The sequence below is a fragment of the Procambarus clarkii genome, chromosome 69 (assembly GCF_040958095.1).
Source record: "Procambarus clarkii isolate CNS0578487 chromosome 69, FALCON_Pclarkii_2.0, whole genome shotgun sequence".
NCBI classification, from domain to species: domain Eukaryota; kingdom Metazoa; phylum Arthropoda; class Malacostraca; order Decapoda; family Cambaridae; genus Procambarus; species Procambarus clarkii.
The window spans coordinates 24,887,419-24,899,738 of NC_091218.1; the positions used below are offsets into that span (position 1 = coordinate 24,887,419).

The following is a 12,320-nucleotide window of genomic DNA, read 5'->3' on the forward strand; positions in this document are numbered from 1 at the left end:
CAATCATAGCGGCCGGCTCTGTTCCGCTTGGGTACGCTGTCCTCTTGCGGGGTTTTCTTTTTCTTTTTGTTTATCTACCTGGTGGGGGGGTCTGTCTTCGTTCTTGCCCCTTGTGTCCCTTGTGTTCTGAGTATTTTCTGGTAGTACCCCTGCTAGGTCCCCGTGAGTGTACACGTCCCGGGGGTTCAGCTCTTAGAAAGTTGTTTGGTAGCTTTGGGTGCCGGTTAGCAGTACCCTGCCTGGGATTACCTGAGCGTGAGTCCTCTTAAAGTAAACGCTCGGGACCCTGGGAAACCCCTGGGGGCGCGCGGGTCCAATGGATGTGACCCCAGAGTCCCCCCCTCGCTTCCAGCGAGTTTGAGGGTTGCTCTCACCTTTTGTCTCTGGGTGACTCTCTGTTTTGCCTCCGTCTGCTGCCTGTGGGGTCGGTGACACCTTCGACCCGGAGTCCTGCGAGTTTGGTTGCTCGTTGTGGCTCGGTTACCCAGTTGTGCTAACAAAGCGGGTGCGGGCAGCAGGGGCGTTGCACTTGAGCCTTGGTGGTGGCAACGTTCTCGTGGTTTCCTCCCCGGGAGCCCCGGGGCTGCCCCGTTGTAGTTCGTTTTGGGACTTGGGGGTGTTGGTTGCTTCGGTTCCATCCACGCCCCCTTGTCTTTCCCCTGGTTCACCCTTCCTGCCTGCATCTGGTTCCTTACCGTCTGTAGGTTCGGGGCGGGGTTTTTGGTGGTGTTGAGACTCGGGCAGTCTTGGGGAATTCCCCTTCCGGGGTAGTGATGGGGGCATTTGGGCCTGTTCCTCCAGCCGTGTTGTATGAGTCTGCCAGTGGGCTCCCTTTCTTAGTGTTTTCACGGCTGCCCCGGTTTTCTGGTACGGCCGGGGCTTTGGGGGAACGGCTCGGCCCCGGGGCCTGTCGTGTAGGTTCCCGGGGCTGGGGAGGGGCTGACTTGGGGGGGCCTTGGCCCCGTTAGACCCCGTGGGGGTTTTTATCCCCCTCTAAGCGGGGCTTGTGGTTACGCGGAGTGGGGTCTTTCCTCCCCGCTCGCCGTACGTGCTGTTGGACGTCGGCCCCTCCCCGGGCTCGGTTCCTTGGCCTTTGAGTCGGTTGGTTCCGTCCTGTGGGTGGATGTTTCCTCCCCCCCCTTTTTGGGACGGTGTTTTTGTCATGTTTCCCCGTTCGATGGGGTTCTGCGTGTCTTCTGATCTCGGGTGCGCCTGCGCCTTCGTGTGCCTTTGGGACTAGTGTTGGCTTCTGTGTTCTCGAGGGTACGGGAAGGTTTTTCGCTACTTCCCGCATTATTGGAATGTCTGTCGGCTCCTCGTACTTGTCGCCCTGTTGGGCTACTTGTCGCCCTGTTGGGCTACTTGTCGCCCTGTTGAGCTACTTGTCGCCCGGTTGGGCTACTTGTCGCCGGTTGGGCTAGTTGTCGCCCGGTTGGGCTGCTTGTCGCCCGGTTGGGCTGCTTGTCGCCCGGTTGGGCTGCTTGTCGCCCGGTTGGGCTGCTTGTCACCCGGTTGGGCTGCTTGTTGCCCGGTTGGGTTCCTTTTTGGGCTCTTTGCTTCTTTGGCCGGTTTTATTGTTCCTGCTTCCTCTTTTGGCTCCTTTTCTCGTGCAGTAGTCCTGGCTGGCGCCTTCCCGCAGGGAGGGTGTGCGGTTCGGCCAGCGTGTTATGCGCATGCGCCGTGGAGTTTGTTTTGGTCTGGGCGGTGTTTCAGTGCTGGGGTTTTGCGCCCTTTTTTGCTACAGTGCTTCGCCTCTCGTTCTTCTCCCTGGCTGCGGTATGTGCCCCTTCGCGCCGGGGGTGTCCTGGTTCCCAGTTGTGGGGAGGACACCGCGGTTTTCCCTGTGTCATGGGTGTGGACCGCCTCCTTCGCCTCTCCCTGTTCTCCTGCGGGTCCGGCAGGGTCCGGCTCTGGCGTCTTCACCTGGCGGTGCTCCCAAGTTCTTCTGGGCACGGTTGAATCGTGTCAAGTTCGTGCCACCATTCGCCAGGTGAGTTTCTGCGGTCTGGCGTCTTTTGGCCGGGCGCTGGATGCGGCGGTGTTTATATACCTGTCTTTATTTAGGTATATTTTTGTACGACTGAGACCGTTCGCACACCAGTGACTGTCCCTTTATCACCCCTTCCTGTCCCCCTCATGTGCATGTCCAACCCATGCTGGAGTCATTCAGGGGACCCTCCTTTTTTAATGTTGTGAGGTGTGGGGGTTGTAGGGTTGGTTCTGTACTCACCTGGTAAGGCTCCTGGCTGTGCTTGCAGGATTTGAGCTCTGGCTCTTGGGTCCCGCCTATCTGGTAGAACTTGCGGGATAGTACCAGTGGAGTGCAGTGGTGCTGTTGGCACTTTTGGGGAACACTGTATTACCATCAGTGGTCTGTGCTTGTTACACGACCTACTTGCGAGCATAAGCCTTCTTGCTGGTTCGTCCGTGGACTTCCAGGGCGGTCTGGACTGTTTTCGTATGGCAGTTCCGGCCCATCCTGGTTGTGGGGGTATGTGGGCCGGTGGACTGCTCCTAGCAGCTGCCTGGTGAGCCATCCTCTGGCTGGTCTGGCCTGACCTTGGGCCGGGCTTCAGGTGTAAAAGAGCTCCCAGTACCTCATCCAGCAGGTATCGAGCGGGGTTTCTCCGCCGTCGGTCACCTGGTGCAGGTTTCTGGGCCTGCAGGGTTTTGTCATGTCTCCGTTGGACCTGTCTGGGGTCTGCCTCCTCCGTTCTCTGCCTTTGCAGAGGGGAGTTGCTATTTACATGTTGCAGTGGTGCCTGTTGCTGCTGCTGCACGTGTGCATTGGTACCGTGTTTCACGGTGGCGTGTCCTTGTCCCTGTGTCCGGTTGTGGAGTGGCACTTTGCTGCCGTTTTGTGCCTGGGGATTGCGTGGGGTTTTTGTCCCTGCCTGATTGTCCACCCCTGGTTGTTCTCCTGGGGTTTTTGTGCTTCTGCTCTTTCTTCCTGCCTCCTCTGCAGCAGGGATGTTCTGCGTGTGTTCTTAGGCGTTGGTCAGCCTGTGTCCTGTGATGTGCTTCTTTGTCTCGGTCTATTGCAGTTGTTCGTACCCCTTGGTTCGGGTCCTGTTCTGGCGGCAACCCTTCCGCCTTCTTTGGTTTTCCTAGCTTGCCCTGCCGGTTTTTTTTTTTTTTTTTTTTTTGGGGGTTCTTGCGATGTCTCGCGTCGGACCCGTCGTTTCTGAACTCCTGGCGGGCTTGCATGCTTTGGGGAGTTTTTCTGTTCGGCAGACGTTCCATCTCCTTGTGCCGCCTGGGTTTCGGTGGTCGCGCCCGAGATCTTCTCGCGGCTCCGCCTTTTCCTGGGCTCGGGGGGCCTTGTCGGGGCTGCTTATGTTCTGCCTCGTGGTCTCGCCTCCGGTTGGTGGTCGGGTGGCTTTGTGGTAGGTGTTCCACCTGCAAGCTTCTCTTGGCGGCAGTATGGGGTATTTTGGCGGTCCTTCCTTTTCCTGTCCCTTCTTAGGTGGTTACTCTTGTTCGCTTGGTTTACTCTCGGCTTGGTTTTCTAGTGGGGGTTGGGGGCCGTCGTCTTGCCACATGCTGTCGCCTCTTTTCGTGCGGCGCAGGCGGAGCCGCTTCAGCTTGCTTTCGGTCTTGGTGTTGCTTCTGCACCATTAGTCAGCTGTCTTGTGCGTCGTTTCACCTCCGGCCTGTTCGTGCGCCGCTTGCACCATCCTGGTCTCTGGTCAGCGTGCTCTGTCTTCTCCTCGGTTGGTAGTGCCCCTTCGGTTCCGGTGTGTTTTTTCGTCGGCTCTTTCCTTTGGGCCTTTGCCTCTGGGGGTCGAGTCGCTGAGTTTTCTTGCTCCTTCGGTTTTAGCGTTTTGGTTGTTTGATGGCAGCAGTCTCCATCTTTTCTGGCGCGGGGTGGGGCTGCTGCATTCTGGAGGGGTCCAGGGTTTGTTGGTGCTTCGTTGGTCGGGCCGGGGGTGTGTCGTTTTTGTGTTCAGTGGCGGCCCTCCGCTGTTGTTTGCGTGCCACGGCGTTTGGGTCCGGAGCGCGTTTTGCGTTGATCCGGTTCTGTTCTTCCCGGTTCGCGGGTGCTAGTGTCCCGGGTGGTCAGCCGTGTTCTTGCGGCTAAGCTGCCTGTGTTCTTCCCTCATGCCTGTGGCGTTCGTGGCTTCGCTGCTCTCGCTGCCGTCTGGGCGACGTGGCCTTGCAGTCTTCAGGCATGGATTTTTGGTGTTCGTGCAGGGGCCTTGCTGCTCGTGGTTCTCGTGTTGTTCCCGGGATTTTCGGGGCTGTGGCGCCTTGGGTTGGCGTTTGCTGCCGGTTGTCTCGCCTCCTTGGGGGGGTGCGTGGTGTCCGCCTCCCGGTTTTGTCCCTTTAGACCTTCCTCTGTGGGTAGTTAGCTCCGGGGAGCCGACGGGGCTCCCCCCAGAAAACCAGCGTTGAATGTAATGAAACGCCATTTTCTGGGTGAGACCCGGAGGCTCCCCGGCAACCCTCCCTCCCTCCGGTCGGCGTTTTTCGCGTGTTTTGACATCCAGCCTCAGAACTGATGGGTGGATAGCCGGCGTGGGAGGTCTGGGGCTCCCCCTTCCCCCTCCCGGGGCGGGGGGCGCTGCGCAGACAGCGGCGCGGTGACGTATGACGTCATACTAGTTTCCTTGTTTTCTGTTGAAGAGTTCTATCCACTAGTTCGGCTTAGGTAGCAATTTTCACCAGAATAGGGGTTTGTTTTGGAATGCTTACCTTTCTGCATGCTTGACCAGGTCGATGGCAGACATAGAATGCTTCCAACCACACGGGGGTTTCTATAGGCCATTGCTCCCCTTGCCTCTCTGAGGGGGCCAGGTTCTGGCTCGTGGTCCCCGGTAGGCCCTAGAACTCCATACACATGACTGATGCCAAAGTCTGACATTAGCATATCAGCCGGTAAAGCTCCGGGGAGCCTCCGGGTCTCACCCAGAAAATGGCGTTTCATTACATTCAACGCTGGTTTTTTCACACAGTATTTGTTTTATCTCAGTTAATTTTAAAATTCCGTATACATTTATGTTACCTGGGGCACTACTCAGTCATCAAACTGTCTACAATACTTAGGTAGTTGGAGTTTCCTGGCATTCCTGGATGTAGGAGCAGACTGGCTAGGTGACCAAAACTATGTGATCCCCCTGGCCCCTGACTTCTATGTGTTACACTTTGGGTATTGTTAAGTAATTCTTATCTGCCTGTTTGAACACCTCTTGTCACTGTTTTGTTGTGGTCACATGTTTAATTAGTCAAAAAATGTTCCCTTTGCATCTGAGATATTTGTTTACCTCATTTCTCTGTTGGTCAGTTTGTCATATATTTCTCACTCAATTCAGAGCTGGGTTTTGCTCCTTGCAATTTTGAAGAATGCTTTTCTGGGGGGAGCCCCGTCGGCTCCCCGGAGCTATCCCAGGCTGATATGCTAATGTCAGACTTTGGCATCAGTCATGTGTATGGAGTTCTTAGGCCTACCGGGGACCACGGCCAGAACCGGGCCCCCTCAGAGAGGCAAGGGGAGCAATGGCCTATAGAAGCCCCCGTGTAGTTGGAAGCATTCTATGTCTGCCATCGACCGGAACAGGCACCCAGAAAGGTAAGCGCCCCAAAACAAACCCCTATTCTGGTTAAAATTGCTACCAAAAACCGAACTAGTGGATAGATCTCCCCAACCGAAAACAAGCAAACTAGTGTGACGTCACACACTGCCGCGCCGCTGTCTGCGCAGCTCCCCCCTCCCCGGGAGGGGGAAGGGGGAGCCCCAGACCCCCCGCGCCGGCTACCCACACCTCGGTTCTTGAGGCTGATGCTATAGGCGATGGTCGTGTGCTCTGGCTCCGGTGTCGCTACTGCACTGTGCTTTGCGTGTGGTGTTAGTTTTGTGGGTGCGAGAGCCAGGAGTTATCTTCAGTACTCGGGCTGCATGCGCCTAGGGCTGCCTTCCCTAGGTGTCCTGTAAGTACTGCCCTTGGGGCTTGGGGCCACCTTCCACAGGCTCCTCGGGGTCTGCCTCTGCTGGTCCGTTTTACCTTTCGTTTTTTCGGCCGCCTGTTGGGCTCTTGGGTGTTTCTGTTCTCCCTTGTTACCGGCAGGTAAGAGGCAGTTTGCACTGGTAGGGGCGCAGGGTGCTGCTCAGCTTGTATTTCCCGACATCGCAGCCGGCTCTGTTCCTTGGGGTTCGCTGTCCTCTTGCGGGGTTTTGTTTTTTCTTTTTCTTTTTGCCTGGTAGGGGGTTCTGTCATTTTATTCAGTTTGTTTTTGCCCTTCCACTGTTCTCCTCGGTGGCGCCCCCTGCTAGGTCCCCGTGAGTGTACACGTCCCTGGGGTTCAGCTTTAGAAGTTTGCTTGGTAGTTTTGGGCGCCGGTTTGCAGCACCCTGCCTGGGACTACGTGAGCGCGAGTCCTCTTAAAGTAAACGCTCAGGACCCTGGGAATCCCCTAGGGGGCACGTGGGTCCGATGGATGTGACCCCGGAGTCCCCGCTCGCTGTGTGCGAGTTTGAGGGTTGCTCGGTCCCCTTGTCTCAGGGTGACCCTCATTGTTTTTGCCTCTGCCACGCTGCCTGTTGGGTCGGTGATACTTTCGACCCTGAGTCCTGTGAGTGTTGCTGCTTGCTTGTGACTCAATTTACCCAATCCTCTGATGATTCTATTCGGGTACGGGCGGCACGTGCGTTGCAGTCTAGGTTTCGTCTGTTGCAACGTGCTCGGTTGGTTGCTTCCCCGGATGCCCCGGCGCTGCCCCGCTTTGCTTTTCGAGACCCGGACTTGGGGGTGGGGGTCGCTTCTATCCTGGTTCAGTCCGCACCTCCTCGTCCTTCCCCTTCTGTTCGTTCTGGTCCCCCGCCCCTGCTTCCGGCCCCGAAGCGTCTGAGGGTTTCGGGGTCGGAGCAGGGGTTACTTGATCTCGAGACTCGGGCTGCTTCGGGGGTTGCCCCTTCCGGGGGGGCGGCAGAGGTATTCGAGTCTTGTCTCCCAGCCGAAGCTTCAGGGTCTGACCAGTGGGCCCCCCTTCCTCCAGCTTTTCCGGCTGCTCCGTCCTTGTCTTGTGGGGTCGGGGCTTGGGGAGAGGACTCGGCCTCGGGTCCTGTGGTGAAGGACCTCGAGGCTGGGGAGGGGCTGACTTGGGGGCCTTGGGCCCCGCTGGACCCCGCCTGGGTTTTTCTTCCCATTGAGCGTGGCTTTTTGTTACAAGGAGTGGGGTTTTCTTTTTCCCCCTCTCCGTACGAGTTGGATTTGGTGTCGGCCCCTCCCCGGGTTCGGTTCCGTGTTCCCCCGGGTACGTCGGTTCCGTCCTTCCGGAGGTTTTCGGCTTATCGCATCCAACCTGGTGTGGTGCGAGCGGCCTTTGCAGCTTACCTCCTGCGTGACCCGGATTATGCCTCGGAAATGGATCCGTCCACGTTCAGGTTTGGGACTTCGTTCCCTTTCTGGCTCCGTTACGAGGTTCCGGAGTCGTCTTGGCTAGCAGACTGCCCCTTGTTTGGTCTGGATTCCTGGCATTCCTTCTGTTGTTCCCGCACGCTGGAGTGGCGGGAAGCTTCCACGGTGCTTCAGGTTTTCCTGGGGGGTGAACTTGAGTACCTGAATGAGTGCTTGTTTGCCCCTGCCCTTCCCCGCGATGTGGGCGTTATTCAGCTCCATGTGCAGGTTCCCTCCCTTTCGGCGGTGCTCGTGGCGGAGGACTTGCGCGCCCGGGGCCTTTTGTGTTCGGCCTTGCGGTTCTTTTCCCTCCTGGAGCTGTCTTCGGATTGGCTCGTGGAGGATGTGGGGATGCTTGGGTCTGTCCCGGGGTCCGGCACCTTGTCCTCGGCTGCGCGTTCATCGGCTGCCTTGTTGAAGCTGTTCACGCCGATTTTGCGGGATGCGGTTTCCCTGTTCTATGCTTCCCGTCTCGCGTGTCGGCAGGCGGTGCTGGGTTCCTCTGTGGAATCTGCTTGGGCTCTGGCTCTTAGGCATTCTTCACCTTTTTGTCCTCTCCTGTTTGGGGAGTCGGCCGTGGCGCAGTTTATTCAGGCTGCGTCGGCGGCTTGTCGTCCGATGTGTGACTTATTGGTTTTCCGGGGGTCCCGGGGTGGGTCTTCCCGGAAAGGTCGTGCCAGGGCTCGGGGTTCCTCTCGTCGTGGTAGGCCTCTGGTGTCAGGTTTGGGGTTGGCTCCTCCTGCGGACCCTCCCTCGTCTGGTCGGCGCGGTGTTCGCGCTGTGCGGGGTTCTGGGTCTCGTAAGGGTCGCCGGCCCTTTCGCAGTTTGCCCCCTTGACGGGGCGATGGGGGGGCGGCTTGCGCTGTTCGCCCGCGCCTGGTCCCACGATTCGTGGGCCTTTCGGGTCGTGTCTCGCGGCCTGCGGTGGCGTTGGGTGGCCCCTCCCCCCTTTGGGGGGTCGGGGCTGGCAGGGCAGGTTTCTTCCCCTGCGCTCTGTCGAGTCGTCTTGGAGTGGGTACGCTTGGGCGTCGTCGAAACGACGTCGTCCCTCAGATGGGTTTCCCGTCTGTTTCCGGTTCCGAAACGGGACTGCGCGGACCTGCGGTTCATTCTGGACTTGTCCCGTCTGAACCCCTCGGTTCAATGCCCCTCCTTTCGGATGAATACGCTGTCTCAGGTTCGGCTCCTCTTGGAGCCGGGAGCTTGGATGGTGTCCCTGGACCTCCGGGACGCTTATTGGCATGTCCCAATTCATCCGCGGTTCAGGGACTGGCTCGGTTTTGTTGTGGGGCGTCTGAGTTACTGCTTTCGTTGTCTCCCGTTCGGGTTGAACCTGGCACCTCGCGTATTCATGCGCCTTACACGGGTTGTGGTGGCTCGTTTGCGTCTCCTAGGTGTTCGGGTGTTGGCCTACCTCGACGACTGGCTGGTTTGGGCTCCCAGCCAGTCAGCTTGCTTGCTAGCCAGGGATTTGGTTCTTTCCCAGCTCGCCGAGTTCGGGTTCTTGGTGAACTGGAGGAAGTCCCATCTGGTTCCCTCTCAGGTTCGGACTTGGCTGGGTCTCGTGTGGGACTCTCGAACCGCCTCCTTGTCTCTCCCTCCCGAGTCTCTCCTGCGGCTGCGGTCCCGCCTTCATCTGTTTCTGGAGGGCCCTCGGGTCACCCGGCGGTTGCTCGAGGGGCTGTGCGGGAGCCTGAACTTCGCGATGGTGGTCTACCCGCCGGGTCGGGTTTGGCTTCGCCGGCTGTTCTGGTTCCTTCGGGGTTCCCCCTTCCGCCTCTCTCGCGATCGCAGAGTTCGACCCCCGGGGGCCTTGCGTCGGTTGCTGCGTCACTGGCTTCCTCTTCGGGTTTTTCGGGGTTCAGTGCCTTGGCGCCTATCCGAGCCCTCGCTCGATGTGTACACGGATGCGTTGTCTCTCGGCTGGGGTTTTGTGACCAGTGCTCACCAGGCCGGCCAGGGGCATTGGGATCCGTCCTTCTGTCGAGCTCACAGTACGGTGCGGGAGTTCGTGGCGGTGTGGTTTGCTCTGGGGAGGATTCGGGTGGCCCGCGGATCGACGATTCGGCTCCATTCGGACTGCTCTCAGGTGGTTCATTGCCTGAACTGCGGGGGTTCGATGCGGTCCTTGTCTCTTTGGGGTTGGTCGCTTCGGGTGACTCGTCTGCTGAGTTCTCGGGGTTTGGCTCTCCTGGCGGTTCACGTACGGGGCGTGTCCAACGTCTTGGCCGACGCCCTGTCTCGCTTCGTTCCCCTCTCCACGGAGTGGACGGTCGACGACGAGTCCTTCCGTTGGCTTTGCCAGACGTTCGGGCGCCCCGACGTGGACCTCTTCGCGTCGGCGTGGTCGCGGCGTCTTCCCGTTTATGCGGCGCCCTTCCCCGATTGCGAGGCCGTCGGGGTCGATGCCTTTCGGCTAGACTGGTCGAGGTGGGGGTTCCTGTACCTCTTTCCCCCGGTTCGGCTGTTGCTCCAGGTCCTGACTCGCTTAGAGACTTACCGGGGGAGAGTTGTCCTTCTGGCCCCTTGGTGGCCGGCCCAGCCTTGGTTTCAGGCGCTGGTTGCTCGGTGTCCGAACCCGAGGGTTTTCCCGCGGCTCCGCCTCTTTCAGCAGATCGGGCCGGTACGTCACGTTGCTGGTTCGATCTTCTCCTCGAGTCTTCGCGTATGGTTTTTTTGACTCGAGTCTATCATCATCTCTATGGTGATCAGGTGGCCTCCTTGTTGGTGTCCCACCTGAGGGCTTCTTCTCGGCGGCAGTATGAAGTTTCCTGGCAGTCCTTCCGTTTCTTTTTGCGTCTTCGTCGTGTTAGCTCCTTGTCTGTTCGGGTGGTCTTGTCCTTCCTCTCGTGGTTGTTTCAGGACCGTCATCTTATGCCTAAAACTGTCGCTTCGTATCGTGCGGCGCTGGCGGAGCCGCTTCAGCTTGCTTTCGGTATCGATGTTACGTCTGCGCCGTTTCGCAAGCTGTCTCGTGCATTGTTTCACCTCCGGCCTGCTCATGCGTCGCCTGAGCCGTCCTGGTCTTTGGACAGAGTGCTCGCTTTCCTTTCATCTCCTCGTTTCGTTGTGGCCCCTTCGGTCCAGGATTGTTTTTCCAAGACACTTTTCTTGTTGGCTTTGGCCTCTGGGGGTCGGGTAGGGGAGCTTCATGCTCTCCTCCGGCGCAGGGGTTTCTGCTCTTTTGGTCGTGGTGATAGTTTTGTTCGTTTGCAGCCGTCTCCTTCTTTTCTGGCGAAGAATGAAACTGCTGCGTTCCGGAGGGGTCCATGGGTGGTTGATGCTTGGTTGGTCAGGCCGGGGGTGCATCATGTTTTGTGTCCGGTTGCGGCGCTTCGCCGTTATTTGCGCGCCACAGCTTCTGTGTCCGGGGACGCGCTGTGGGTTGATCCGGTTTCCCTTCTTCCCTATTCACGGGTTCGGGTCTCTCAGGTCGTCCGCAGGGTTATTAGGTCCAGCCAGCCTGCGGTCTATCCCCGTGCCCATGACGTTCGTAAGTTCGCGGCTCTTGCCGCCGTCTTTGGGGATATGTCTTGGTCTGATATTCGGGCGCGGGGATTTTGGCGGTCGAACAGGGTCCTGGCTGCTCGTTACCTTGTGAATGTCCCTGGGCCTCGTCGGGCCTGTGTTGCTTTGGGTCGGCGGTTGCAGCCAGTTGTCTCGGCTTCGAGTTGAGGGGTGAGCGACGACCGCCTCCCGGGTAAGTCCCTCTTTTTCTATCTGTGGGTAGTTAGCTCCGGGGAGCCGACGGGGCTCCCCCCAGAAAACCAGCGTTGAATGTAATGAAACGCCATTTTCTGGGTGAGTCCCGGAGGCTCCCCGGCATCCCTCCCTCCCTCCGGTCGGCGGTTTTTCGCGTTTTTGACATCCAGCCTCAAGAACTGAGGTGTGGGTAGCCGGCACGGGGGGTCTGGGGCTCCCCCTTCCCCCTCCCGGGGAGGGGGGAGCTGCGCAGACAGCGGCGCGGCAGTGTGTAACGTCACACTAGTTTGCTTGTTTTCGGTTGGGGAGTTCTATCCACTAGTTCGGTTTTTGGTAGCAATTTTAACCAGAATAGGGGTTTGTTTTGGGGCGCTTACCTTTCTGGGTGTCTGTTCCGGTCAATGGCAGACATAGAATGCTTCCAACTACACGGGGGCTTCTATAGGCCATTGCTCCCCTTGCCTCTCTGAGGGGGCCCGGTTCTGGCCGTGGTCCCCGGTAGGCCTAAGAACTCCATACACATGACTGATGCCAAAGTCTGACATTAGCATATCAGCCTGGGATAGCTCCGGGGAGCCTCCGGGACTCGCCCAGAAAATGGCGTTTCATTACATTCAACGCTGGTTTTTTGGGTGTTTTGGACGCTGCTGGTTATTCCTGTTTCCTCCATTCTGAGTGTTGGGATTAGAAGTGTTTTGATCCTAGAGTGTGTAATGTTTGTCATTGTTAGCCTTCTGGCAGATCTTGATTCTCTTAATTTACTACAGTGATAAGTATCAATTGTTGTCTGTCACAGTGGGATTCTGTGTACTCTTATACAGTATATGATGTACTTAATAGTCTAAAGGATAGGGGCAGGGTACAAAAGCAGGACCTTGCTTCTCTCAAAGACAGTTGAATGAGTGCATACATACACATTCACTAACATTATGGGACGAAATAAATGTTATGCATTTGTTTTATAGCTTTGAATGCATTATGTGTTAAGATATAATTTAATGCTTTTGTAGACAATTAATTTGTATTTTTTTGCAGGAAATGGCCTGTGGAATATCTGCTGCATGCCGGGGCCCACAAACAGAAAGACAAAAATTTTGTTTTAAAATCTTTGATAGAGATAGAGATGGGCATCTTTCAAAAGATGAATTAACAGCTATGATGCAGGCTCTGCTACTCTTAAGAGACGAAGAACAAGATGATGATTCAGGTATGTTCAGGAGTGTT

General features: G+C 57.5%; 1 protein-coding gene across 3 annotated transcripts in view; it reads left to right on the forward strand.

The window, feature by feature from the left end:
- Usp32 (Ubiquitin specific protease 32) overlaps positions 1-12,320 on the forward strand; it is a 74,608-nt gene that overhangs the window by 7,641 nt on the left and 54,647 nt on the right. For all 3 annotated transcript variants that reach the window (XM_069311258.1, XM_069311259.1, XM_069311260.1), the window contains exon 7: positions 12,132-12,303. In XM_069311258.1, the coding sequence (XP_069167359.1) occupies positions 12,132-12,303 (172 nt within the window). The remainder of the gene's footprint in view (positions 1-12,131; positions 12,304-12,320) is intronic.